This window comes from Uranotaenia lowii, chromosome 2, assembly GCF_029784155.1.
Source record: "Uranotaenia lowii strain MFRU-FL chromosome 2, ASM2978415v1, whole genome shotgun sequence".
NCBI lineage: Eukaryota > Metazoa > Arthropoda > Insecta > Diptera > Culicidae > Uranotaenia > Uranotaenia lowii.
This window is the reverse complement of record NC_073692.1, coordinates 74,298,397-74,323,198: the sequence shown is the minus strand read 5'-3', so window position 1 is coordinate 74,323,198 and position 24,802 is coordinate 74,298,397. Positions and strand designations below refer to the sequence as shown.

The 24,802-nt window shown below is 37.7% G+C and overlaps 1 protein-coding gene across 3 annotated transcripts in view; it reads right to left on the bottom strand.

Annotated features, from left to right (window-relative positions):
* The window catches only part of LOC129747761 (pseudouridylate synthase RPUSD2-like), a 716,686-nt gene that overhangs the window by 31,058 nt on the left and 660,826 nt on the right, over window positions 1-24,802 (bottom strand). For all 3 annotated transcript variants that reach the window (XM_055742110.1, XM_055742108.1, XM_055742109.1), the window contains 4 exons: window positions 20,951-21,141; window positions 20,679-20,885; window positions 20,313-20,617; window positions 5,555-5,710 (listed from right to left, as the gene is read on the bottom strand). In XM_055742110.1, coding sequence (XP_055598085.1) covers window positions 5,555-5,710; window positions 20,313-20,617; window positions 20,679-20,885; window positions 20,951-21,141 — 859 coding nt within the window. The remainder of the gene's footprint in view (window positions 1-5,554; window positions 5,711-20,312; window positions 20,618-20,678; window positions 20,886-20,950; window positions 21,142-24,802) is intronic.

The following is a 24,802-nucleotide window of genomic DNA, read 5'->3' as shown; positions in this document are numbered from 1 at the left end:
ATCGTACATATCTCAAAAACGCGGAAATTTTAAATTTTGAAAAAACAGGTCGAATAGAACTTTTTACAGGCAACAAAATGCTGTCAAAATTTTCTATATCCAATAACTAGTTAACGAGCTATTAGCAAATGAAAGTGTCCCATTTCTAAAAGAACTAAGCTTTAGAACGTTATGGCTTTCTGGTCTACAAAATGGCTCTACTCCTACTTGACAAACCGACGAGCATTTGTGAATCTATGAGGAATCAGATCTCAGTCATTTGACGTCCCTTCCGGTGTTCCCCAGGGCAGCCACATTGGACCACTTATCTTCAACCTTTTTGTCAACGATCTTGCTTGTTTACAGCAATCCTCTAAACTGATGTACGCAGATGGCCTTAAGATTTACCGGATCATCGAATCACCAGAGGACTGTGCAGCACTTTACTTTTGGACTGGTGCAAGTCTCATGGGATGGAAGCTAATACCAGTTAATGCCGATGTTTAATTTTCTGCAGAGCAAGAACTCCACTCCATTTGCCTACAAAATGGACACAGCAGAAATGGAACGAGTATTTTCGGTTAAAGATCTCGAAGTTATTTTTGATCAGAATCTACGTTTCTCAGAACACATAGCCGCCACAAACGCAAAAGCCTTTGCCATTTTTGGCTTCAATCGCAGAAACACTACAGTTGAGTTTGAGGATGTATGTACATTGTCATTCAGTGGTTTACTGCGCCCTGGTGGCAGCGTTCTGGAATAGGCCGTGGTAGTTTGGGTGCCTCATCAAACAGTACTCACTGAAAGACTAGAAAGGGTACAAAAGAAGTTCCTACGATTTGCACTCCGTCGACTGCCGTGGAATGATGCCGTTCGACTGCCACCGTATGCCGAAAGATGCAATCTAATAAATCTTGAGACCCTGCGAAGCAGACGAATATACATCCCAAGAATGTTTGTTTTTGATTTGTTGATGAACAACATTGAATGTTCTTTACTGCTACAAAGAATCCACATTCATGCGCCAGCGAGACGTTTTCGGCAACAGAACTTTTTGTGGATTCCATCTAGTCGCACAGTTTTTGCCCAAAATCACCCTATGTATAATTGTTGTCGAGTTTTTAATGACATAAGACACATAGACACAACGTTTTTGATTTTTATCAATCCAAACATGTATTTAGAAATATTATTCGTTAGTCTAAACACATAACTCCTATTTAGTTTAAGATTTATCTGTATGGTTTATATCAAAGACATAAAATGAAAAAAAATATTAAAGTCAATGGTCAATGACATCATTAGCCAACTCTGAAACCAATACAAATGCTATAAAGTAGATTGAGCACTGCTCAAAGCATATGAACCTTAGACACCTTGATAATCTGATTAAGAATAGCCGAAGATGCGCTTCACCTAGCTAAATAAATGAGTGGTACTAATTGTTATTAAGTCAACAAGGCCGGTAATATAACATTAAAAGCCACATCTAGATGTGTTAACAGGGAATGAGGAACCACTTCCGTAGGATTTCCATCCACCAAGGTATGACCGATTGGGAAACTACACGACCACCCCCGGATAGTTTCTCCGCTTACTCTTGCTGCAGGAAAGATCGTAGATGAGTACGTGAGACCTTTTAAGCCTCACCACACGTATGAGTCCAGATTAGGGTTAAACCGCGCCCTAAGATCGGTATTGCTGAAAGCAGTTGAAGTTTACCTCTACATACTTCAGATTTACCCAGTCTGAAAGCCGCGAGATTAGCCATTGCTCCTGCCATTAAAGCGTCAATGCTGCTTTTTGAGCATTACGCACTTCTCTAACAGCTTGCCTCGTAACACTCCCTTGCGCCAGAGTGATGTCGATGGCAATCATGCTCGCGATGACAAAAGCTACATCTGTTGAGATGGTCCCGTATACACAGAAAACTCGCATGGCTATCAGCCGGTGTGGCGGCGTAATTTGGATCTGTTGCGCTCCACCTCTAGGGCAGAGCTCCAGGCCGTTCCTCTGTATCGTAGTTATGATAGTGCAACGCTCGCAAGGAGACGTCTCTTGCTACTCTTTGGACCATGATAGTTCGGTACAACCCAGGCCAGTGAGTCGATGACTTTCGATGCACTTTCACAACAGTTTTTGACATGTGCATCGAAATTTAAGCGGCTGTTGATCATCTCTCCGAGGTATTTCAGCTGCTGTTTCAAAGATGTGGTGTGTCTTCCAACAGAAATCTCCATGTGCGGTACAACTCTTTTGTTGGTCACGAGCAGAACTTCAATTTTATGGTGAGCTATCTGAAGCTTAACAACTTCCATCCAGATGCCAATGCTTTCTACAGACAGACACCGTTGCAAGGTCTTCTACCTCCTCGATGGTTTCGCCGGTGATTATTAGCACGATATCGTCTGCAAATCCGACTATCTGCGCGCCTGCTGGTAGTTTCAGTGTTAACACTTCATTATACATGGCATTTCAAAGCACAGGACCAAGCATTAAACCCTGTGGAACACCCGCTATCAAGACGCAATTTTCAAAAGCTTCCTTTTGTCCTGCTGTGGGTATCGGGAACACGCATCCGGTGGAGAGCTTTGGCAATAGCTTCCCTGCTAGCGTTGTTGAAGGCATTTTTAACATCGATCGTCACCTTTCCTCTTCTGATATGCACGTTTCTCATATTCTGCTGTCACCAGTCGGATGGCGTCCACTGTGAATCTGCCTTTCGAAAACCGAAATGTCTGTTCGACAGTCCAATTTCACCCTCTGTGCACATAATGAGTCTGTTGAAGATTATCCTCTCTAAGTAGTTAACCAAGGGTATCCAATAGACACATTGGTCTGTACGACGACGGATGTCTTGGGAGGTTTCCCGTTTTCGGTAGTAACAGCTTCGCAGGTTTCCACAGGTTGGGGAAAGGTCCCTCATCAAGGCACTTTTTCAACCCCTCTTTAAAAGTATCTGGAATAGTCTGTACTGCCACCTTCTCTTTTAAATTCAGGATTCCGTTCGGGCCGCAACAGTTCTCCTCGCTTTATCTGATAGCTCGCTTGAGTGTCCACGATGAAATTGCCCGCAAAATTCGAGTTTTCATCCGATTGCCATCAAATTTTCAGAGATTGAAAAATAACTATTAAATATCATTTTATCATTTTACTCGTATTTTTTTGGCCTTCACCCCGGCCCAACCCAAACTATATTCAGTTCCTCGACTGTCTTCACTACTTTAGGTGGTTTAAGAAGGTGCTACTTCATAATCGCCCAGTACTTCTCGATGGGGCGGAGTGTTAGAAGGGTGGAGTATTTTCGGCACCAAATTGACCTTATTGTCCGCATACCACTTCAGCACGTCCTTGGAGTAGTGGTATGAGGCCAAATACGGCCAGAAGATTGTTGGGACGTTGTGGACCTTCAGGAGAGGAAGCAGGCGCTTCTGAAGGCACTCTTCCATGTATTCCTGTCTGTCCATCGTGTCCTGGGACACGAAAGGTGCACTCCGCTTCCCGCACCTGCAGATGGATTGCCAAACCAGGAATTTATTCGCAAATTTGGACATCTTCTGAGTGCGGGCATGCTCTGGAACGCTGAACTTATCCTTGGCCGTGAAAAACATGTTGCCGGGGATCTGTTTGAAGTCGGCCTTCACATATGCATCGTCGTCCATGATGCAGCATTCAACTTTCGTCTGCATGTTGAGGTACAAGTTCCTAGCACGGGTTTTGGTGGACTTGTTCTGCTTCTCGTCGCGATTAGGGGCCTTTTGTACCTTGAACATTCGAAGCCCAGCCTTAGTTTTTGCCTTCTGGACAAAACTTCGGCTTAGGTGAAGCTTCTTAGCCACATTCCAAACGGAGGCGTTCGGGTTTCGATTGAAGGCCCCAATTACGCCGTTGTGATTTTTGGTGATGTATGGAATACTTTTTCCATCACTTCTGGGCTTCCGATCGATGGTCAATCGTTCCTCGAACCGCTTAGTTACTCGCGACACCGTGGAATTCACGATTCGCAACGTTTTAGCGATGGAACGATGCAAAGGATCCTTGTTCTCGTGGTGAATGTGCAAGATTTTATCACGCACGAGCTGTTCTTTCGACTCCATTTCCGCGAGTTTTGATCACAGGACTTTAAAACTTGCTGGATGTAAACAATGCACTATGGACTAAATTCACCCAAATATTAATTTAATTCTACCCAACGGTTAAAAAGTTAGATCAATTTCATAGTGTGGCAACTTCATTGTGGACACCTTATACTACCCTGGCTGCTCGATAAACGGCACTTCTCGATTTTCAGTCGGCATCGTTTCTCGCCCGTTGAGCTCGCCGCCTGGCTTTAAGACAGCTAGCACGCAGCTATGCAATTTCTGAAGACCACCTGTAAGCCGGTCGTCGCCACCACTTGGGTATAGTCATGTCGCACACCGCTACTATCATTTTCGTAAAATGTTTAGCGTTTTGCACTTGCGATGCTTCCTGCATGTTTATAGCTTCGACGCAGACTTCCTGATCAAAAGCTTTTGTCTTCCATCTCCGCTCTTGGACCGGCAGTTGGCTCAAAACCACAAGATTCCGGCCTCCTACGCTATAGCGTATCGCTTGGTGATCGCTGTATCTTCACACACTCTCCATTCCACATCGGTTTGAAGTGTTGGGCTCGCAAATGTGACATCCATCACTGACGTTCTGTTTGGTATTCCATGCTTGCGATAGGTGCTAGTAGCTCTAGTGTTACACAGCTCAACCTTCAGTCTTGCGAATGACTCTAGTAAGCTGTGGCCTCTAAGGTTATTGCACCTGCTATCCCAGTGATTCGACCAAACAGGTTATTGGCCTAGATACGCCTGGAAGTGAAAAAAGAGCTTTCGAGAGTTGATCAAGAGGGTTGCTCTCAAGCACTTGCGGTTAGCAAATGTGCTAGCTATCAGTGCAGATGAGTTCCTCTCGGGATCCGAGAGGATCACTCTCGGTGCCATACGAGTATGAATAATTCCCGACGGCTGAGTGGAAGACAGACGGAATCCGAATCCAGGATTGGTCTGCTAGCGCAGAGGTCGGATGGTTTAGTAAGGAGCGTAGCCTGGATGGAGTTGATCATAGAGAGGGTTACTCTCGTGGTGTGGTGCTACGCTGCGGTCAGCATGCGTGAACTCGCATCCAACTGGTGAAAGGGTATTCTGGGACTTTGGGGAAGGTTGTTTGGGCGATACGGTCAGTTGCCAGCCTCACCGCATTGCAGTCTCCAAATACGCTGCAGTTAGCATGCAACTGCTAATTTCCGATGGCTCTAAAAAATTAATGGTGTTGCGGGAGAGCTCGCCAGTCAACGATACTATTCAACATTCTCAATTTGCGAAATTAGATGAAGGGTTGAAACTCACGATTAGGAAATTCGCGTTTTGACGTCCGTTGGAGGAACAATCAATCGCTAGTGTAGAGTGTAGTTCTGTAAGGACCTTACTAAGATGGCAAATAAAGTTTTACTCTATTCCACCACTGAAACCTACGTTTTCAACAAGATCAACAACAGACATCCATACGTCATTTTCGTTCTTAAGATCGAAGGTTTTTGTAAACTCACCTTGTACTTCCAGGCGTGCAAGTACATGACCAGATCCTGCGGCTTCGGATCCCGGTAGCGAACCTTGCACTCGTAACAGTGCTTATCGGTGGTCATCTTGTCGGGATTGAAGGCCAAATCGGGTGACTCATGTCCCGTCTGAGTGGCCACAGTGACCTGCGGAAATGAATAATAAAAAAGGCGGAAAGTTAAAACTACGAATTAACGATAAAACACCACTCTCTGTCGCTGTCTCTGTCTCGGGGCATGGACAAACTACATCAGACCATCAGACATCAAACATCACTTCATTATCGTAAATCAAATATTAGCCCTCGCCTGGAATGCATAAAATAGCGCACAGCACGAGCGTAGCGGTTCCGAATAGTTGATATGCAGTTTATTATGTGGCAAAATGGACCCCTAGAGACGGAGAATGCATGGCGAAGGGAAGAGCTAAAAAATTGACTATCAGTAGAGAATTCGCCGGGGAAAAACTGTACGTGCAGAAAACTATTTCAACTTTATTATCCTCCCATACTTTTCTATCCCATTCCTACCCCCGATAAGCATACACCTATCTTTTTCGAGGGTGGATAAGTGAGGAAAATTGCCCCCATAGCATAAACGCTGAAAAAGCTACCCCAAACCCATCAGTCCCCCTCTCCATTTTCAATGAAAGTTTTCTCGGTTTATGTAGATTCAGGGTGTGTGATACGGATACCAGTTTATATTGAGGTAAATATTGTCGTATAAAACGTGGATATGACCTAAAGTGGCACTTGCGGTGGCGGAGTGACTTGTTGATTTTTCAAATATTTTGTTAACACCGATTTGAAAATCAATAGAAGTTTACTCAGCAAGAGTAAAACCTTTTTTAGAAAAGAAAATTAGGGTATTCAAACGTACTCAGAATTATATGAGTAATAATCCGAAAATATTTTTTTTGTAGAAATTTTGATGTGGTCAACAGAGAAACTATTTTTGGATCAGGCTCCTGGTTCTCGAAAGATATGTATGATTCGCTGTATTCCAGTTTAACAAATAAACATTTTGACATGCCAACCCAAGGATAGCATACTACATATTTAGGAGTAGGTATTCTAACGTTTTATGGCTCAAATGTATGATGACGCTCTAAAATGAACTGATGATTTCCATTCGATTCGCCGAGCACTACCACTGGAGCTGGATGACAACGGAAAAATGACGGAGTCCCCAGAAGTGGAGGGAAGTTTCTAATTTACAGCTCTGCTCTTTGCTATTTTTCGGCGGACCATCCATCGAGGGACAGCGACTGTCCGCAAATATATTTATATGGCTGGCTGGCTGGTGATGAAAATGAAAATTTGCTGAAATGTGCACTTTTGACGGAGGACCCATTCTAGTTTAGTTTCGGAAAATGGGTCAGTTCGGGGAGCAATTTGCGATGATGACTCTGTGATGAATAATAATAAACCTTAACGACATAAATGGATAATAACACACAGTGAGTGTTGAAGAGCCATTATCAAAGCTTTTCGGTAAACAATCATTCAAAATGAAATAGGAGTATGGCGGATTTGTTCGTTATGATGGTTGAATGGATTAAATTATAAAAGAAAGTTTTTATCACATTGACCAAAACTCAAAACGAATCCTATCCCTTTTTTTCATCAAAAAAAAATCTTAATTTCCCTATTTTATGTTTCACCGCCAACCAAACGTTTAACCACCCACATGAAAGCACCATTTCGGAACTTCGACGTCGACTTTTGGTTCCGATAGGAGATTCACCAAAAAAAAAAATACAAAACTACTCCAAAAGTCCCACCAGTATACTTCGGTCCGCGGAACGACTGGGACCCTTGCTTGGAACAAGGTACTTCTAGATTGGAAACAACCAACGAACAGCAACCGCAGCAGAAAACGGTTTTCCCAAACGAACGAAAAACCACAACAACCGGATAGTTGGAGGTTCAACTTTTGCCAACATCTCTTCTGAGTTCGTAGGGGTAGGGTAGGTTGGTACTTTGTACTAGATTTGGATTAGTGAAGCGAAAAATTGTGGCATCTAGAGCAACATTTTACTAGTTCTGTTTCTTTTTTTTCCGCGAACACCAAACTTGTTAGTTTGAGGATAGCAAAGTCCCACTCTGGCAGCAATGCAAAGGTGAGGGTGGCTCATGAAAACAACTCCGTGGTTCTGGCCCTTCTAAGTACCAATGTTGCTGGGAGATGATAATGACCGGCTACCGAAACGATGCATGATTCCACGGGTAAATCCTAATTTTGGAGGATGTTTGGTTGGTATGCTTGTAAAACTTCAGACCACACTTATTAGAAGCATCCATGTAGAACTAACCTCGGTGCTATAAGGGGTTGTTGCTATTACAAAAGTCAGATCATTCCTTGCACTTGCATTTTAGCGCTATTCTTTGCCTTCCCAATTTATGGTAGATTAAAGCAAGCAAAACAAATGCTGGATTGATTCTTGATTAAGAATGAATATGGAATAATTTGGTATTGATTTTTATAGGTAGCGAATGCACCGACATTGTAGTTTCAAGAAAATTGCGTTTAAAGTTTGACAACTCCATAAGCTCTCGCAAAAAATATTATTTTGTTTTCTTAATTAGTTTAGTATGTACTCTCAAAATGTATATCATCAAACGTACTATTTCACTCTTCTTATGACTCGATTATTTATAGGGGTTTAAAGAGGTCGATAGGGGAGAATAAGCATACTTAATACCAGGGATACTTGATTCCTCAGTTATATTTCGAAACTGGATTGTCTTACATAGATGTTCTACATGTTACATTAGACTGGCCCAGATTTGTATGGGATGATTTTTACAACATTTTTTTCAACGCGGCACCCCCTATATTGGTGCATTTAGGTGAAAAAATGACTTTCTGAAAGTTTCAGATCAATTGGCAGAAGTACGAGCTGGTGCAAAGGACTTAAAATTTGTATAGAGATTTTCGGCAAAATGTATGAAAAATCGACATACTTTCACTCTTTGTGTTCTAAAATATGTTTCCAGAATGCTAGAAAGCTTTAAGCTGATGTTTGCTTTAAGGTGATGTTTGTTAAATCTTGTACTTACGAAAAAAATACGCATGATGAAACGCAGAAGGGTAAGACATAACGCAGTACTGCTAACGTTAACTTAAGGTAGGGGAAATAAGTGTAAAGCGAGTACCTGAAGCCTGCGCGTGATTTACAATTAGAAATTAAGGTAAAAACTTGAGACTTCATTGATAGATAGCTAATGTGGGATGTAAGACACTTGAAATGTATCTAAAAAGAAGAATTGGAATTTTAAGTACCCAGCAAATATTTATGTAGCTATATTTTTATGCTGATGTTATGTTCCATATACGTTATAGAATGAACGTATGAAAGTTGAAAAAACAACATTTACCTACCAAGTGGAGGAAATATACGTATGTACATAAATTTCATTTCTTCCATAAGCGACGAAAACTACATCAATTGGGCGCTATCCGACACTTTATTCGTACCTATCGGAAGAATGCAAGAGAACGCAAGATTTAGCTCTCATAGCATTCAAATTTTTGCCAGCGACAATATTTTCCAGTTCTCTCATTGGTCAGCATAACTCTATTCCCATCTGATTTTTAGCCATCTGGATGCACGGCTTGTTGCAGAGAGAATATGACGATGATTTCTCATTTGAAGCCCACGCGAGAGCATTTTTTTCAAAATTAACAAACATGGCGGACTTTCTATCATATCCGATTTAAACTGACTTCAGACGGCATTTCATACGATCTTTTCACTATACAGTTGGAATTGCGATTCGCAACAAAAATGTAAATGACTTAAGTTATCATTTCTGATACGATTACATGTTTGCTGGGTAAATGCTAACTAATCTGGTTTTCTGATGTGAGCGGTAGGATGGTCCCAAAATTGGTGTTCATTGTTTGATTGATGTTTTATTTGCTCTTAAGTGGCCAAACAAAAATTTTCGATTTGTTCATCTTCTCCAGTGAGTTTTTTTTTAGTTACTTCAAAAAATATTTTGTTAATCACATGGAAACTAGTTGTTATTTGCTCAAAAAACCTGAAAATTAACCACTCAATGAAATTTTGTTTTAAAATATTTGAAACACCGTTTACATTTTGTCGTTTGAAAAGAATCACTTCTGAAAGAAATTAACTTAGAATTCCGACTTCTTCAAAGTTTTCACTTGATCAGGCAAGCTTTTTCAGCCTTCATTGATGGCAGCAAATGAACGAAATATTATGATGAAACTTTGTAACAAGATCATTTAACTTGAAAAACCGGGTTGTGACAATTTCTTATGCATCATATAGCCCACATATGTATGAGGTAAATACAACGTAAGAGTGCATTAGAAAAGAATGCAACACTTTGTTTTGTGAATGACTTTTGAATGTCTGGATGAAAATTCATGAAATCATCAGTGAAATTACCCAGCAATGTAATGTTAACACTAGCAAAATTTTATGACAATCTGTTAAGGGGTTTTTTAGATAACGTCAAATAAAGAAGTGTCACGACTTTGATTTTTGGGTGGCTCGTGCGCCACCTATATTTCACACTATGAACTATGACAATCGTTACACTGAACCCAAATTCACTCTTAAAATACACATGATTTTTCACTTAAAAACAAGGATCCAGTGATTTTCTTCCATTCAAGTGCGACATATACATTTCACTTGGCAGTCACTTAAATTTCAAGTCAATTCATCCACATTCACTTCAGTCGTCACTTGAATTTGAAGTGAGAAAAAATATTCACTTCCCCATCACTTGAATTTCAAGTGAATGTCAGGTTGTAATTGTGTTTATTTTCAGAGTTCGAAATGGCAAATTCTAAAGAGCAGCGTTTAAAGCTTATGCTGGATTTGGATTTTCCAAATTCTTTAATAGGCGATTTTTTCGGTAGTTTGTGTTAAACGCGATGTAAGAAAAAGTTATTTAAAGGTGTTATCATGTTTCAGCTTGTGGGTTGAACGGGACAGGTTTTTTGGTTTGCAGCAGGGAAGATTTAGAAGTCGCACTATCCGCAGTTACCGATCTGCCTTGGGATTACGATGGAATTTTCCTTTCGCCATAAATTTATGGTGAAAGCGTAATGTAAGTATTTGAAATCGTAGTGCTTTTCGTTAAATGTTCTTTTATTTAAAAACGCGAGAGATAATTAACTAGAAACATACTTAGAAACTCAGATAAATTTCACTCGAACGTCCTAGTGTAATTCACTTGACCGGTCACTTAAGTGAATTCACTTGACCCATCACTTAAAATTCAAATGAAATTACGTATGGCGAGAATTTACTACAGATGTCACTTATTTTTAAAGTGAAAATTATTTTGGGTGTATGTACAACTTACTGGTATGCAAGGTTGCCGAAATCACAGAAAAATCTTTAATTTCTTAGAATTTTGAGAAAATTTTCATCACATATTCTGTGCCACAGAACACAGAATTTTGGAAATACTACCAGTTTTCACAAATTTTTAAGGCGACATAAATTTTGGATTTTAAGCATTGTTTTGGAAAAACATGATAGAGTTGGTTATGATAATAGAATTTTCTCAAGTAAAATGTAAAAGAGACTCAACTTTAAATGAATTTTCAAAGAAATTTATGGTATTTACATCACAGAAAACCATCACAGTATTTTTGGGTAAAATCACAGAAATTCAGATTTTTTTTTCGCAAAAACACAGAGTTTGAAAAATTGATAAAAAATATTTTAACCTATTCTTCTTAATCTTCTCTAAAACATCCAGGTGAGCATTGTAAACAAACATTTCTTACTGGAGACCTGCCATGTGCCCGCTAAAGACTTCGTTTGCATCCCATTAATTTATTTTTGTAATTTTATCGTCAAATTATTAAGCGCAAGGTTTGATCGCTCTATTTTGTTTATTTCATCAGTGGGCAATTTTTAAAACTAGTCAACATGAAGTGTGACCTGTTGTTAATCTGTGAGACGAGCCAGACAGAAGAATTGACGTTTTTACCAGTTCTACAATCGAAATGATCGGATTGCGTTTTACTAAACCTTCAAAGGTGAATTCACCTCCTATATTTGTATGGAATCTATCATCCTTACTTTCATTCAAATTTTAGCTCACCGTTTGATTACCTATGACATTCACAATTATTTGTAAAATAAACTTTGATCGAGTAGTTGATTTCCATCTGTTTTGGAGTCTCTCAAAGGCACTTTACTGGATGTTTCACGATCCAGCTAAAAATGTTGGTCTATGAACATATTCACCGGACGCTATCTCAAAAACTACTGTACAGATCGTCACAAAATGTGGCCCATGTTATTATGACATTCTTAGGTAGTTTTACAGAAAAATTCAAGAATTTCTATTCATGCATTCAAAAGTTATTCACAAAACACAGTGTTGCTTTTTTCGCATACACTCCTTAAGTAAGTATAAGGACATGAATGGAACAACATTAAATGCTTTAAATATATTCAAAAACAGTCCCATAAGAAATGCGAAGCTGAATAAAATGTTCATCTTTAAAATAACAGACATGATCTCGACAGTGATATTCGGTAAATTGGGATAATCAAGTGAAAAGTCCAAAAACGGTGGCGCTTAATGTTGATTTCACAAGGCAACCAAATTTTTATTTTTCCTATGTGCAAAGAGCTTAAGAACTGATTACAAATGATTGGGGGACGTTAAATCCAAATACACAATTATTTTTTTTTCTTGCAGCTCCTGTTTTCTAAATAACTTAGGAAAATTAGGAAAACTTAATTTAATCAATTTGTGTACATTTTTGGAATAAATGTAGAATATTAAGAGATTCTATAATCTGAGGCAACGAATTGGAAGACTTTGCTTCTTTTGAAATTGAAAGTCAGGAAGTGTATCACCATCTAGGGATGAAAGTGGTTCAATTCTTAATGACTGTAATTTCATAAAACGGAGAGTTGACGAGTAGCGCCAATTGAAGTTTTAGGCGACTATTTATGCAAATGCGAATACGAATTTTTGGAATAAATGTAGAAATTATACAGATATGTAAATTTAAGGGTTTTAATTCAATGATCAACTTCCCCGAAAATCGCGAGCAGTTTTGACTTCTTAGAAAAAAAACTAAGGAAGTTTTTTAACTGTTTATTTTCCCAATTTTGCAAAATTCTGTTATTTTGACGAAATTTAAAAAAAAAATTTAACCCAAATTTAATTTAAGATATTTCTTGAACCATTATTCCAAACATTTTGCAGTCTTCAACAAAATTCATTTCATTTAATGAAATGAAATCTTTAATATCAAATACTCGAAAACCTTCATCAGCGGTGTATTATCAATTATCAATGATCGATTCTACTCAAATTCGTTCAATTTCAAAATTTTTACATACCATATCACTCAAACAATAGCTGACAGGCAAAATTTGGAAAACGACTCGATTTCAAGATGCCAAAATCTTCAAAAAACAGTTATTAAAATAAAGGCACAAAAAATGTTGTTCCCTAGTGATATCTGGTGGCTTTTAATGTTAATTGGTCTTAGGTCTCAGGTATCAGGTCTCAGGTTTTATGTCTTGTTGCTCAAATCTCAAGTCTCAAGTATTCGGCCTAAGGTCTCCAGTTTCCGATCTCAGGTCTCAGATCTCAGGTCTCAGGTTTCCGATTCCAAGTCTCAGGTCTCCGGTCTCAGGTCTCAGGTTTGTGGTCACAGGTCTCAGGTCTCAGTTATCCGGTCCAAAGTCTCAGGTCTCCGGTCTCATATTTCAAGTCTCAGAACTCATGTCTCATGTCTCAGGACTCAGGTTTCATGTCTCATATCTCAAGTCTCAAAACATATGTCTCAAGTCTCAGGTCTCCGGTCTCAGGTTTCCGACATCAGGTCCATGCCCTTAGATTTCATGTCTCCGGACTTTGGTCTTAGGTCTCAGGTCTCACATCTCATGTTTCATGTCTCAAGGCTCAGGACTCAGGTCTCAGGTCTTAGGTTTCATGTCTTAAATCTCAAGTCTCAGGACTCAAGTCTCAGGTTTCATGTCTTATATCTCAAGTCTCAAAAATCATGTTTCAAGTCTCAGGTCTCCGGTCTCAGGTCCTCGGTCTCAGGTCTCTGTTCTCTGGTCTCAGGTCTTAGATTTCATGTCTCAGGACTAAGGTCTCGGGTCTCAGGTCTCACGTCTCAGGTTTCATGTTTCAGGTCTCAGGTCTCAGGTCTTAGGTCTCATGTCTTATATCTCAAGTCTCAGGACTCAGGTCTCAGGAATTAGATCTCTGGCCTCAGGTCTCCGGTCTTCGGTTTCAGGTCTCAAGTTTCTGGTCTCAGATCTCAGGTCTCAGGTCTCAAGTCTCAGGTCTCCGGTCTCAAATCTCAGATTTCAGATCTTAGGTCGCAGGTCTCGAATCCAAGGAGTCAATTTGAATTTTGGGTTAAAATTTTGCTGAAATCTTAATTCGTTCTCTTAATTAAATTTTGATTAAAAGTTCTGAATCTAATTCAAATGTGTAGTGAAAATCTAAATCCTATATATGACTATGTATTTCGAAGACAGCGTTATTGTTTAGAACACGTATGGCTTCTAATTTTTAACATTAACGCACATTCAGCAACAGAAACATACAAAAACTTGGGAAAAAAACAAAATAAACTACTGTGGAAAACTTCAAAAATTTCCAATATCCTGGTGCTTTATTCCAATATATTTTTTTAACAGATCGATAGTCGCCCTGCGAAAAAAATCACTTGAATTGATTGATATTGATATTTAAAAAAAATTCTGTTTTCATTCTTCATTCAGTATAAGAACATAAGGATGGCAATCGATGTATGGGAAAAATTTCATGATTGAATTTTTAAAACCGAACATAAACATTTTGTAGATAAGCCCTACATACTGACCTGTGCAAAATTTCAGCTCGATCGGACTTGATTGGTGCCTCAAAGCGTTAAAAGTTTCGGTTTTTTTACCCTAAAAATTCATCTATGGGGGACCAAAGGAAATCCGTAAAACCGAAATCTTAATTTTGATGCCGAATGACTTAGAAATGTATGACACGTCGAGATCTGGTGTTATCTCGATGAAAAATTTGTAAAAAATCTACTTTCTGTGACTTTGTCGATTATCTGAAAAGACGGTCAAGAAAGTCGATTTTTGACCAAAATTTTAGTTTCGAGATAACATGATGCATTTCTATGTCATTTGGCTTCAAAATTGAAATTTCGAATTTCCGGATTTCCATTGGTCCCTCCTACATGATGTTTGACATTCTAAAGTCGATTTCTGATAAAAAATTTTTCAAGATATCACCAGATTTCGACGTTTTATGCATTTTTAAGTCATTCCGCATAAAATTTAAACATTTGATTTTTACGATTGGTTTGAGGGTAAAAAACCGAAACTTGAGCGCTATGAGGCCCCCCTAAAAAACCTCCGATGGAGCTGAAATTTGGCACAGGTCAGGTTTTTGAGCCAATCAACAAAATATATTTGGTCGGTTTTCGAAATTGGAGTGAACCCATTTGGCTGCCACCCTTAAGTACATACAATTGTGCGATTGATCAATAAGGCCCCATTTGTAATGATGTCGTTGAATCAAATCTCACGGTGTGTTTCGTAGAAGGACTTAAAGAAAAAAAATACAGTAACGCTAATTTTTGCATAGGTAGAAAGTAGAGCCTCTTCCGGTTCATTTTCACCGAAAATTAAAATATTTTGTCGGTGACCCCCCATACAAAATATTTTTTTGAAAATTTTCTATTTGAAATCTTTAATAAATAAATATATTTTTAAGTGTTTTATAATTTCAGAGGAGCTAATTTTCTTAGATTTAACTTTTAATACCTTTTAATTAAACTAAAAAATGTCATTAAAAACTTTGAAAAATTTAAATATTTTTTAAACTAGTTACAGAGCTGTTTAACATAAAAAATGCTTAAAAAGTATTTTCGTATCCTAAAAAAAAATTAAAAGTTGGATGGCAAATCCTGTCAGTAGTCTGAGAGGGTCAAATGATCTGAAATTATTAGAATTATCTAAAATAATATGAATCCATTTGAATCCATAATTTTTAGATTTTTTGATTGTGGCAACACTGGAGGATATTTATTGAAAAAATGCTCAATGATTAAGAAAATTAGTAAACACTAGGAACCGCTATAACTTTTTTATAATGACTCTTATCGTAATGCGCTCAGAAGTAGAAACGTTTGCCTTAATTTAAGCTTTGAAAAAAATATTACGATAATGAATTTTGGAAAGTTAACGATACGTTAAAAGACATCTTTGATGAGAAATCCGTTTTTATACTTCTCCTGAGTTAAATGTCTCTAAATTCCAATCGCACTTCAGACTCAATGCAAATCGTTACAGCAGTTCAATCAAGCTTAAATTTTGCTTGTTTCTGTCTTTTGATACAATTATAAGCCTGGAGTTTGCTTTAACCTTTTTATTTTTATTATTTTCTAGCTCAAGTTTTGTAACTCTGCTGCACTCTGTGATTTTTCCATTTTATTCAAAGAGTTAGCATTACTGTTAAAATTAAATAATCTTAGCTTCCACGATTTCCAACCCACTATATTATTTAAATCATCTCTTTTTTTCATCTCAATCATCTCAAATTCATTGGTTTAAATAAAATTTTACAGTTTTTTTTTAAATAAATTTATTTAATGAATGAATCTAGTCTAAAACTATGATAAATTTGGAATTTTTCTAAAAAAATGCATTTCAATGTTTTTGTCGATCTTACATGTACAAAAATTATCAGTATTGTTGGCAAAAGTGAATTGCAGATTATCGATAGCAAACTAGCCTGCAGCGCGTCGGATTCATCATATTTCGTTCATCCCTTACTTATTTTAATTATACTACTGTACACTGAAGGTCTCTTTATTATTAAATAGAACCATAATGAAGTATTTATGTTACAGTAAAACAATCATATCTTCTACAATTGTATTCCAATTATGGCAAAAAGTATAGAAATCATTGATTTTAATAAACCATAGAAATTCATGAAAACAAAAGAAAAAAAAGCATAAATCAGGTCCAAAACCGTCGATAAAATAGAAATTTCTCTAGAAAAAAAATCGTTTTTCATCGTTCTGTTGATCATGAATATGAAAATATCAGCAGTACTTCAATTCTTAAGCAAAAGTGAAGTTCAAATGATTAATAGAAAATTTATTCACCATCAATATGAGAAAAAGAAATTTAAAAAAGATGTTATGTAGCGGAAGATAAGCAGATTTCAGTGCAAGTACTTTAACTTTTAACAAAATTTTATTGAAAACTGGTCTTCTTAGATATGTTTAAATCTAATATTTATCTTTGAATTTATTTTAAAAAAGGCCGTAAACGAGTGACATCATCACAAATTAAATTTTGGTTTTGAAAAGTGCGTACCCATAAGCATCAGAGCCTTCAAATATTGTGGAAATATTGCAAAGAACAATTTAAAAAAAAAAAGATTCTTAGTATTTTGTTGGAAACCAATCAAATTGTGTTGGACTGTTCTTATTCATGTATCATAACATTTTTTTTAACCAGAATTAGTTCTCCAAGATACACACATATAAATATAAATTCATGTTACATTTGAATAACATCAATAATAACAAGGATATTCCAAATAATAAATTTTAAAATAAAATGAACATAAAAATAAGTTTTTCAGGAAGTCCAAATCACTTATTTTTCCAGGCGTTGAAATTTTTTATTGTTTCAGAATGACAAAATATTTCAGTAAAAATTAAAAAAATAAGTTTTCCATGAAAAAAGTTACTATTCCATTGCATTGGAATAAATTTCCAGGTAATAATTTCTTAATATGAACTACAAATCTTCAAAAAAACAAAACGTATGAGGACTCACCGACCAAATATTTTAATTTTGCCTGAAAATGATTCAGAAAAGGCTAAATTTTTCATTTCTGAAAAAAATAGAGTTACTGTATTTTTTCTTTTAAACATCTTCCATAAAAGCACCGTGATCTGTTAATTGGTTCCGAAACCTCACTTTTCCATTGGACCAAATTGGTTTAAAATAAATACATTTTGTAACAGTTTGATGGATGTACACAATCCAAACTCAATATTATATTATTTCAACATTATTTAAAGAGAAACTGGATTGAATTTAATTACCTTTGAACTACCAGGTAAGAGTGGTTTTAATTCTTTTCTGTCGTGTTTATTCAAACCTGGTTGCTAATAAACCTTCTTGATTTTTTTTTAAACTTTTAGAAAAGCAATAAAAAAAACAACTCAATTTAACAAGCTCCAAATACAATTTTGGAAGAAACTTCGGGAATCTTGTTAATCGATTCTCAAATGAAGTGTTTTTCAAAAGGTCTTTCAACTGAAATTTCTCTTTATAACCATTCAACGGTTGGTCCGGAACCATGCACTTCTCTCCGATGCAACGGGGTAACCAAATTCCAGCTAATAATTTCGGCACAAAAGTACTTACCAACGGGAATGCCTTTCCCAGTAAAAGCAGACACACCTTTTGCAAATAATGTAAAGCTCCAGCAACAGCAGCAGCAGCATCCAACACTTTCGTATGTTGTTGGCACACCAACACCCAACGACGCTCATGTGTACACAAAGTTGCAAACTGGAGCAGTACACAGCACGCTGCAAATGGCTTCGGTAAATGGCTTCTGTGAAAAGCAAGAGATCCAATTTTGCAACTTGCACCCACACTTTCGTCCCTCCATTTTCCCTTAGAAGAAGTGCGGGGGAGCAGTGTGTCTCCTTCTGCCACACTCAGATACTATTTCAGAAATTTAATTACAATTTATAATAGGTTCTGCATAAACAGACAGCTTTGCTCTTATTCCGAAATGCACCCTGTATTCGTTTGTGTGGGTGCACGTATGTGCACCCATAGAAGAGGTTGCAAAAATCCAATGCCTATTTAGCACATCTCTGTGCCGATAATGCGCTGAAATGTGCACTGTGCCGAAGATGATATGTTTGAAAAACCGTAACTGGCATAAGGACTCGGCTCCCAACTAAAATGATGCATGACCACTACATTCAAGCAAAACAAGAAAAACATTTTATGGGATTTCGTTCCTATTGGATAATTCATCCCAGAAACAAGAAAATAAAAATATAAACCACAGCGCCCGTAGGGAGAATCGAACTCAAATCACTAACTAAATGGTCTTGCCAGACCGACATCTTAACCAGTGTACTATTTGAGCTTCATGCAAGAAGAGGGATATTTGTCATAGGCATTCTGCCACCGATCAATCACAAAAGAAACGCACGACAGTGGCTTCCCGGCGTTTGGCCTCCTTTCTAGGTATTCATTTGTCTTGCGATGGAAACGGGGAAAAGAACGGGAGTGGAGGAAACGGGAAACCCATTGAATGAGAACTGTGCTTTGCTTACTGCCTGCTATTACATACACACGCTACATATACACAGCTGCTAAAGCCGGGCAGCTTGGCCGGTGCTTGTTTGCCGGTTAATTGAAGGAATATATTCTTGTTGCTTTTGCTACATACACACGCACAGCTTAGCCGTGGTTGTTTGCCGGGAATTGAATTGAAGGAATGTTTTTTTTGTTGTTGCTTTTACTGCATACACACGCACAGCTCGGCCGTGGTTGTTTGCCGGTGGATTGAAGGGATTGAATTAGAAGGATGTTTTCGTTGTTGCTTTTGCTACATTCACACGCACAGTGCTCGGTTCGCTGGCTGCCTGGTGTTGGCCGGTATTTATTTCCATCCTTCTTCGGCTTGTGATGCGATGGGGAGGGACGCGAAAACGTTTTTATTTTGTTTCATTCAGACATACGCAATTCGGTTAACTTGGGAGATTAATGCCGGTGGGAGCAAATCGAATCAGCACCGATCGCGTTATCTTCTTGTACCAATGATGCTATGTAATTGACAACACGCCATTGGCACAGAGGCTGAATTTTGGGTGTGTGTGTGAGTCTGGATGTGTGGTTGCTGCTGTTGCTATTGCTGTTTGTGTGTTTGGTTTTTGAATCGTCCTCGGTGTGAATCCCTAAAAGATAGGTACCTAGTAAGGAATCCGTTCTGGGATGACACTTAACAATGAATATAAATTTCATCAACACCTGAACCGGAAGCCGAACCGTGTAACGAGGTGCGAAGTACTGGAACCGGAAGTGTATGAATAAGTTAAATTTGTTTGTTTTTAGTGAGTGGGGAGTTCTGCTTGAATGTTTAAATGACGATCTGTCTGGTCCACAGGTCCACCAAGATTTATTGAGCAATCAATGCAATAAAATTAATCTAGTCCCCTCTGTGACGTACATTGTTTATTTTTTTTCAATATGAATCGTAACTTAAGAATGTAGTTTGAATTTTTCAGAAAGACACATCCATAGATAGAGGCTTCAAATTTTTAAATCTGTTTTTGATATATTTTAATAACGGCCTGTAGATATTAGCACATTATTTGCAAAGGATTAGCACAATGTTAGCATTAAGGAGCTTTGCGACGTGCGGCATTTCCCTATCAGGCATACACATTGCGTATTGCGCAATGCACGTTTTATTTGGGCATAGAATTGGCTCCAATTGGCATCAAAATTTCGCAACCTCTCCTTTGGGTGTAGCGGAAATATCAAATGTCAAATATCTATTATGTTGAATCACCATGATATTTTTCAATTTGGCAAATCATCGTTTTTTGGCTTTAGATTAGATTTTTCATAATGAATTTAAACCCTTTCGAAGGTGTTCGCCCCTATCTAGAATTGATATTTGGGTGTTCCTCGTTGAATATATTGACTTCCACTTACCTTTTGCGACTGCGCCAACCGAGCGTTATAGACTGCCACGGCACTTGCCGCCTGGGAGCTGTTGCTGCTGTTCACACCGACACCAACACTGGCAACTCCGACGCCCACGCTGCTGCTGCTGCTACCGCAGTTCGTTCCAACACTGGCAGCACTGGTCCCAACGTTCAGCTGATTGGGCGTCAGAATCGAGGCACACAGATTTTCACTTGGGCTTTCGCTACCCAACGACACCGGCCGAGGACTTTCGGAGCAAGGCGACGCCTCACGGGAAACACTCTCCGAATCGTCGTCACTCAGGATTGGTCCTGTGGAAAAAATGAATTCTTAAGGTTCCTAACCTTAAAAGATTCCAACTTTAAAACAAACCTTTTCCATCATCCAGATCGTTCTTGAGCGACTTGAACATCGACAGCTCCGAATCGCCATCAATGCCAAGCCAGTTCTCCGCATTGTGAATGTTGATCAGATCCTTAACCAACTGTTCATCGCTTTTGCCGCCAATATCGCCTCCACGTCCCTTGTTGGGCCCAAACACTTCGTGGTTGTACAGCGGATCATTCACCACTGGGAAGCCTGCGCGAGGAAAAAATCCCTTACAAAAACTGTCTACTTCCTTAGAAAAAAAGCGCCACACTCACCCAAATATTGCAGATGAACACGGATCTGATGCATCCGGCCGGTTAGCGGCTTGCACAGGACCACGCTGCTCGAACCGTTGTAGCCCAGCTTCTGGAAGGTGGTGGTGCACTCCTTGCCCTTCGGGGACACCTTGCACACCCCGATCTTGTAGCTGACCACCTCGATTGGTTCCTTGCATTCGATGATGCCTCTGGAATAATGAAAAAAAACGATATTTATAAGAAAGGATTATCTACCTATACATGAATTTCAGTATTGTCAATATTTTTTTTTTAATAATCGATAGATCGATTACCTACTTGAAATGTAAAAAACTGGTACAGAATCTTATATGTAATACCTACACAAATTTTTAAAGCATTTTTATAATGTACGAATTTCAAGCACACATTTTTTGAATTTTAACCAAATTGTTTTGTTATTCATATAGATTCCTATTTTTTTTTAAATAATGTAATCTATATATATAAAAATGAATGTTTGTCTGTCTGTCTGTTCCCTATAGACTCGGAAACTACTGAACCGATCATCGTCAAAATTGGCATCCGAGGGTTTTTGGGGCCGGCGGTGGTTTCTAAAGCTTAGTTCTTTTAGAAATGGGACAGTTACGAATGACTGTATCTCAAAAACCATTCGTTTGATCGAAATACTTTCTATGAAGAAATAGAAGGTAATGTTATGATCTTTCATGAAAAAATTTGAAAAAAAATATTTACCGTTTTTTGTTAAAGAAATTTCTACTTTATTCTTGGTATCTCCCATTGGCGGGCGCACACTTTTTTCAGTCATGGTATAGATCAGTTTCTTCAACTTATGCTTCGTAAAATCTATAATTTTGGTGGCTTCACCCTAGTTCTTCAATTTCTGACACTTTTTGGTCCAATACTTCTCTGGAAACTGGAAACTGGAAGCATTTTAGTGGATACAGTTGTTTCGAAATTAACAAATTTGATTATTTTTGACCACATTTTTGAACGTTTTTTTTCGGTACCGGTTTTACAGCTTAAGAGCTTTGGAACTATCAAAAAATGGTTGTTTGAGGTTGGATTTCAATGAGTCATCACTAGGCAAAACTTTCAGCTTATCGGAGAAAATAGTTTTGGACATTTCAGCGATCTACCCTTAGTTTTTCGTTTATTGAAAATTAAAAATGCTGGTATGAGACTTGACTTCCTTGATGACCCTGAACCGTTGTTGCCGATCATGTGCTTCACTCCAATGCTTGATTTGAACTTTGTGGACATTATTAACAGTGTTTGCATACTTATCCACCACAAAAACTCAGTGATTCTTTGAATAATCAACGGTTTTGTCAGCTATCAATTTGATATTGACGAATTTTCAAGGAAACTGTGCAAAATTATTTTTTTCTTTTTCTCTTGTATCGTACATATCTCAAAAACGCGTAAATTTTAAATTTTGAAAAAAATAGGTCGAATAGTACTTTTTACAGGCAACAAAATGCTGTCAAAATTTTTAATATCCAATAACTAGTTAACGAGCTTTTAGCAAATGAAAGTGTCCCATTTCTAAAAGAACTAAGCTTTATAATAGTTACAACTCCATCCGACTTAAGGAAGGAGAGGCTTCCATACAAAATTTGTAGTTTTTCGAAACAAATTAAAGTCATGACATCCATTTTCTTGAGATTTTTTTTTTCCTTTGGGCGGTTTGTTTTTCGTCTCTATGGTCGAGGCGTCGCAAAAGGAAAGTAACCCAGGCATAGCATACTGATCAGTAGGAATATTTTGGCGCGTATTTCTCAACCTGGGGTTTGTTTTTCGTCTCCATGGGCGAGCAAACGTCGACGCAAGAGGATAGTAACCAAAGCACACTGTTCATTGATTGCTGGAAAATTTAACAATAAGGCGCCTGTTTCTCAAACACGTGGGGCGATATGCAACCTAGATGTGTTTTTTCCTTGCTTATTTAATTTGTACACAGCACGTGGTAATAAATGACGCCTAGATGTGACACGGATTGGTATTTTATCAATCGAATCAAAACCAATTGAAAGATTTGCAAAAATGCTTCCAAATTTAGTTCGTGTTAATTTAGGTAGCAGTCGACTTTTCATTCAAGGAACATTAGAACATGTTCAAACGTTCAACTTTATCTGTTAAAAAAAATTAAAAATTATGTTTTCTTCTAGAAATTTTTACTTCGGCCCAAATAAACAACTAAAACGATTTTAGAAATGAAAATGGGAGCTTTTTATTTTAAATAATTCTGTAAAAACCATCGTACTTTTTGCTTACATACCAATTCAAGTACGTACTTAATATGAAAAGTGTTTTTGTGTTACATGGCTGCATAAAAGAGATTTTTGATCCGCTTCGCGAGACTTTAGAACTGATATTCAACTGGACGCAAAATTTTTAAGAGAAATTTTTAGTTTACCCTTAAAATGATAAAAACAATATTCCCTTCTGTCAACTTACACGGTGGGGCAAGGGCAAACGTCGAACTTTTAAGAAATTCATCTTCAAAATGATGCAATATGTTGGAAAGACAAGAATGGGTATTCCGAATGTTGAAACTGCAGGGGATATTGAAAATTCTTAAATGTCTTTGTAAATGAAGGTCATTCCCTTTGAACAGCATTCGTTAAAAGTGGAGTAACAAACATAAATTTATATTGCAGGAATACTGCAGATATATCAGTGAAACTTGATAGAACAAAAACAGGAATTCGTATTAAATCCATTTTAAAGCCATTACTCTGACGCATCTGAAAATGAGCTTTGCATTGACACTTGCCCCAATATACGGGACAAATGTAAACTTAGCCTACATTTGACTTTCAAAGAGAAAATAAAAAAACGCTGAGAACTTATTTAGTGATGCAACTGATATTTTTTTAAATATTTATATGTTTACCGTAGTAAATTTATTTAAAAAAAGAAATTTGCACTGTATTTAATACATAACTAATTTAATATATTTTTGATTACCATGATAAGTGTTGTTTGTTAAATTTGCCTACCTTCTTCAAGCAGTGGGGGACGAAATTGAAAAAGATGGGAGAGCTCCCATGTAAATTTAAGATAAAGAGCTTTTCAAAGAGGGGACCATATTTAAAAAGGTTTTTTTTGGTACAAAGTACAAATTTCAGATCTTGAAAAACGAGTTTAGAGATCAGTAAATAATATATACCATCTTTGGATTGCTATTCAGAACTGCAGCTGCAGCTCTCATTTCAAAGTTGTTGGTTCTGAAGTACGATGAGGTTTGATTTAAAACAATGCTCTCTAAAATCTAAATTTTTACAAAACATTTATTTCCGGAAGGTGTAGCAAAGCACAACGGGTCAGCTAGTAATTTATAAAACACAAGTATGGGAAGTTGTAGTAAGCAGCATTGAAAAAGCTTTTGAAGTCTGTCTAATAATTGGACGCTTCTAAAAGTTTGCAAAGCATCTGTTATCAAGAATCTGATGTTTTGAATTCGTCTTGGTACCATTTTGTACCTGAAAATGATCACATTTTCAAAGTTGATGGGAAGCATTAGAGAAACATGAGATATCAAAGAAAGAATGAACATATGCGGTAAAAATCATATAATTTCTAGAAAAAAATACAACGGCTCCCCCCGGCAGGACTTGAACCCGCAATTTCCGCTTCAGTACAACGGCGCGTTAGGCAATTACACCATGGTAAACGTGACGAAATAGACTCCAGTATGCGTATATGTGGAGGTCCGTCGGTTGACCGCTGGATCTTCTATCGATACTCCATGTGCTCTTTGTCCACTATTTATTGATCTCTTTGTTGTTTCTCGATCACCACTACATTGACTGGGGATTTTAGCTGGGCGAGCACATATACCAAGAGGAATTCAAAACATTAGAT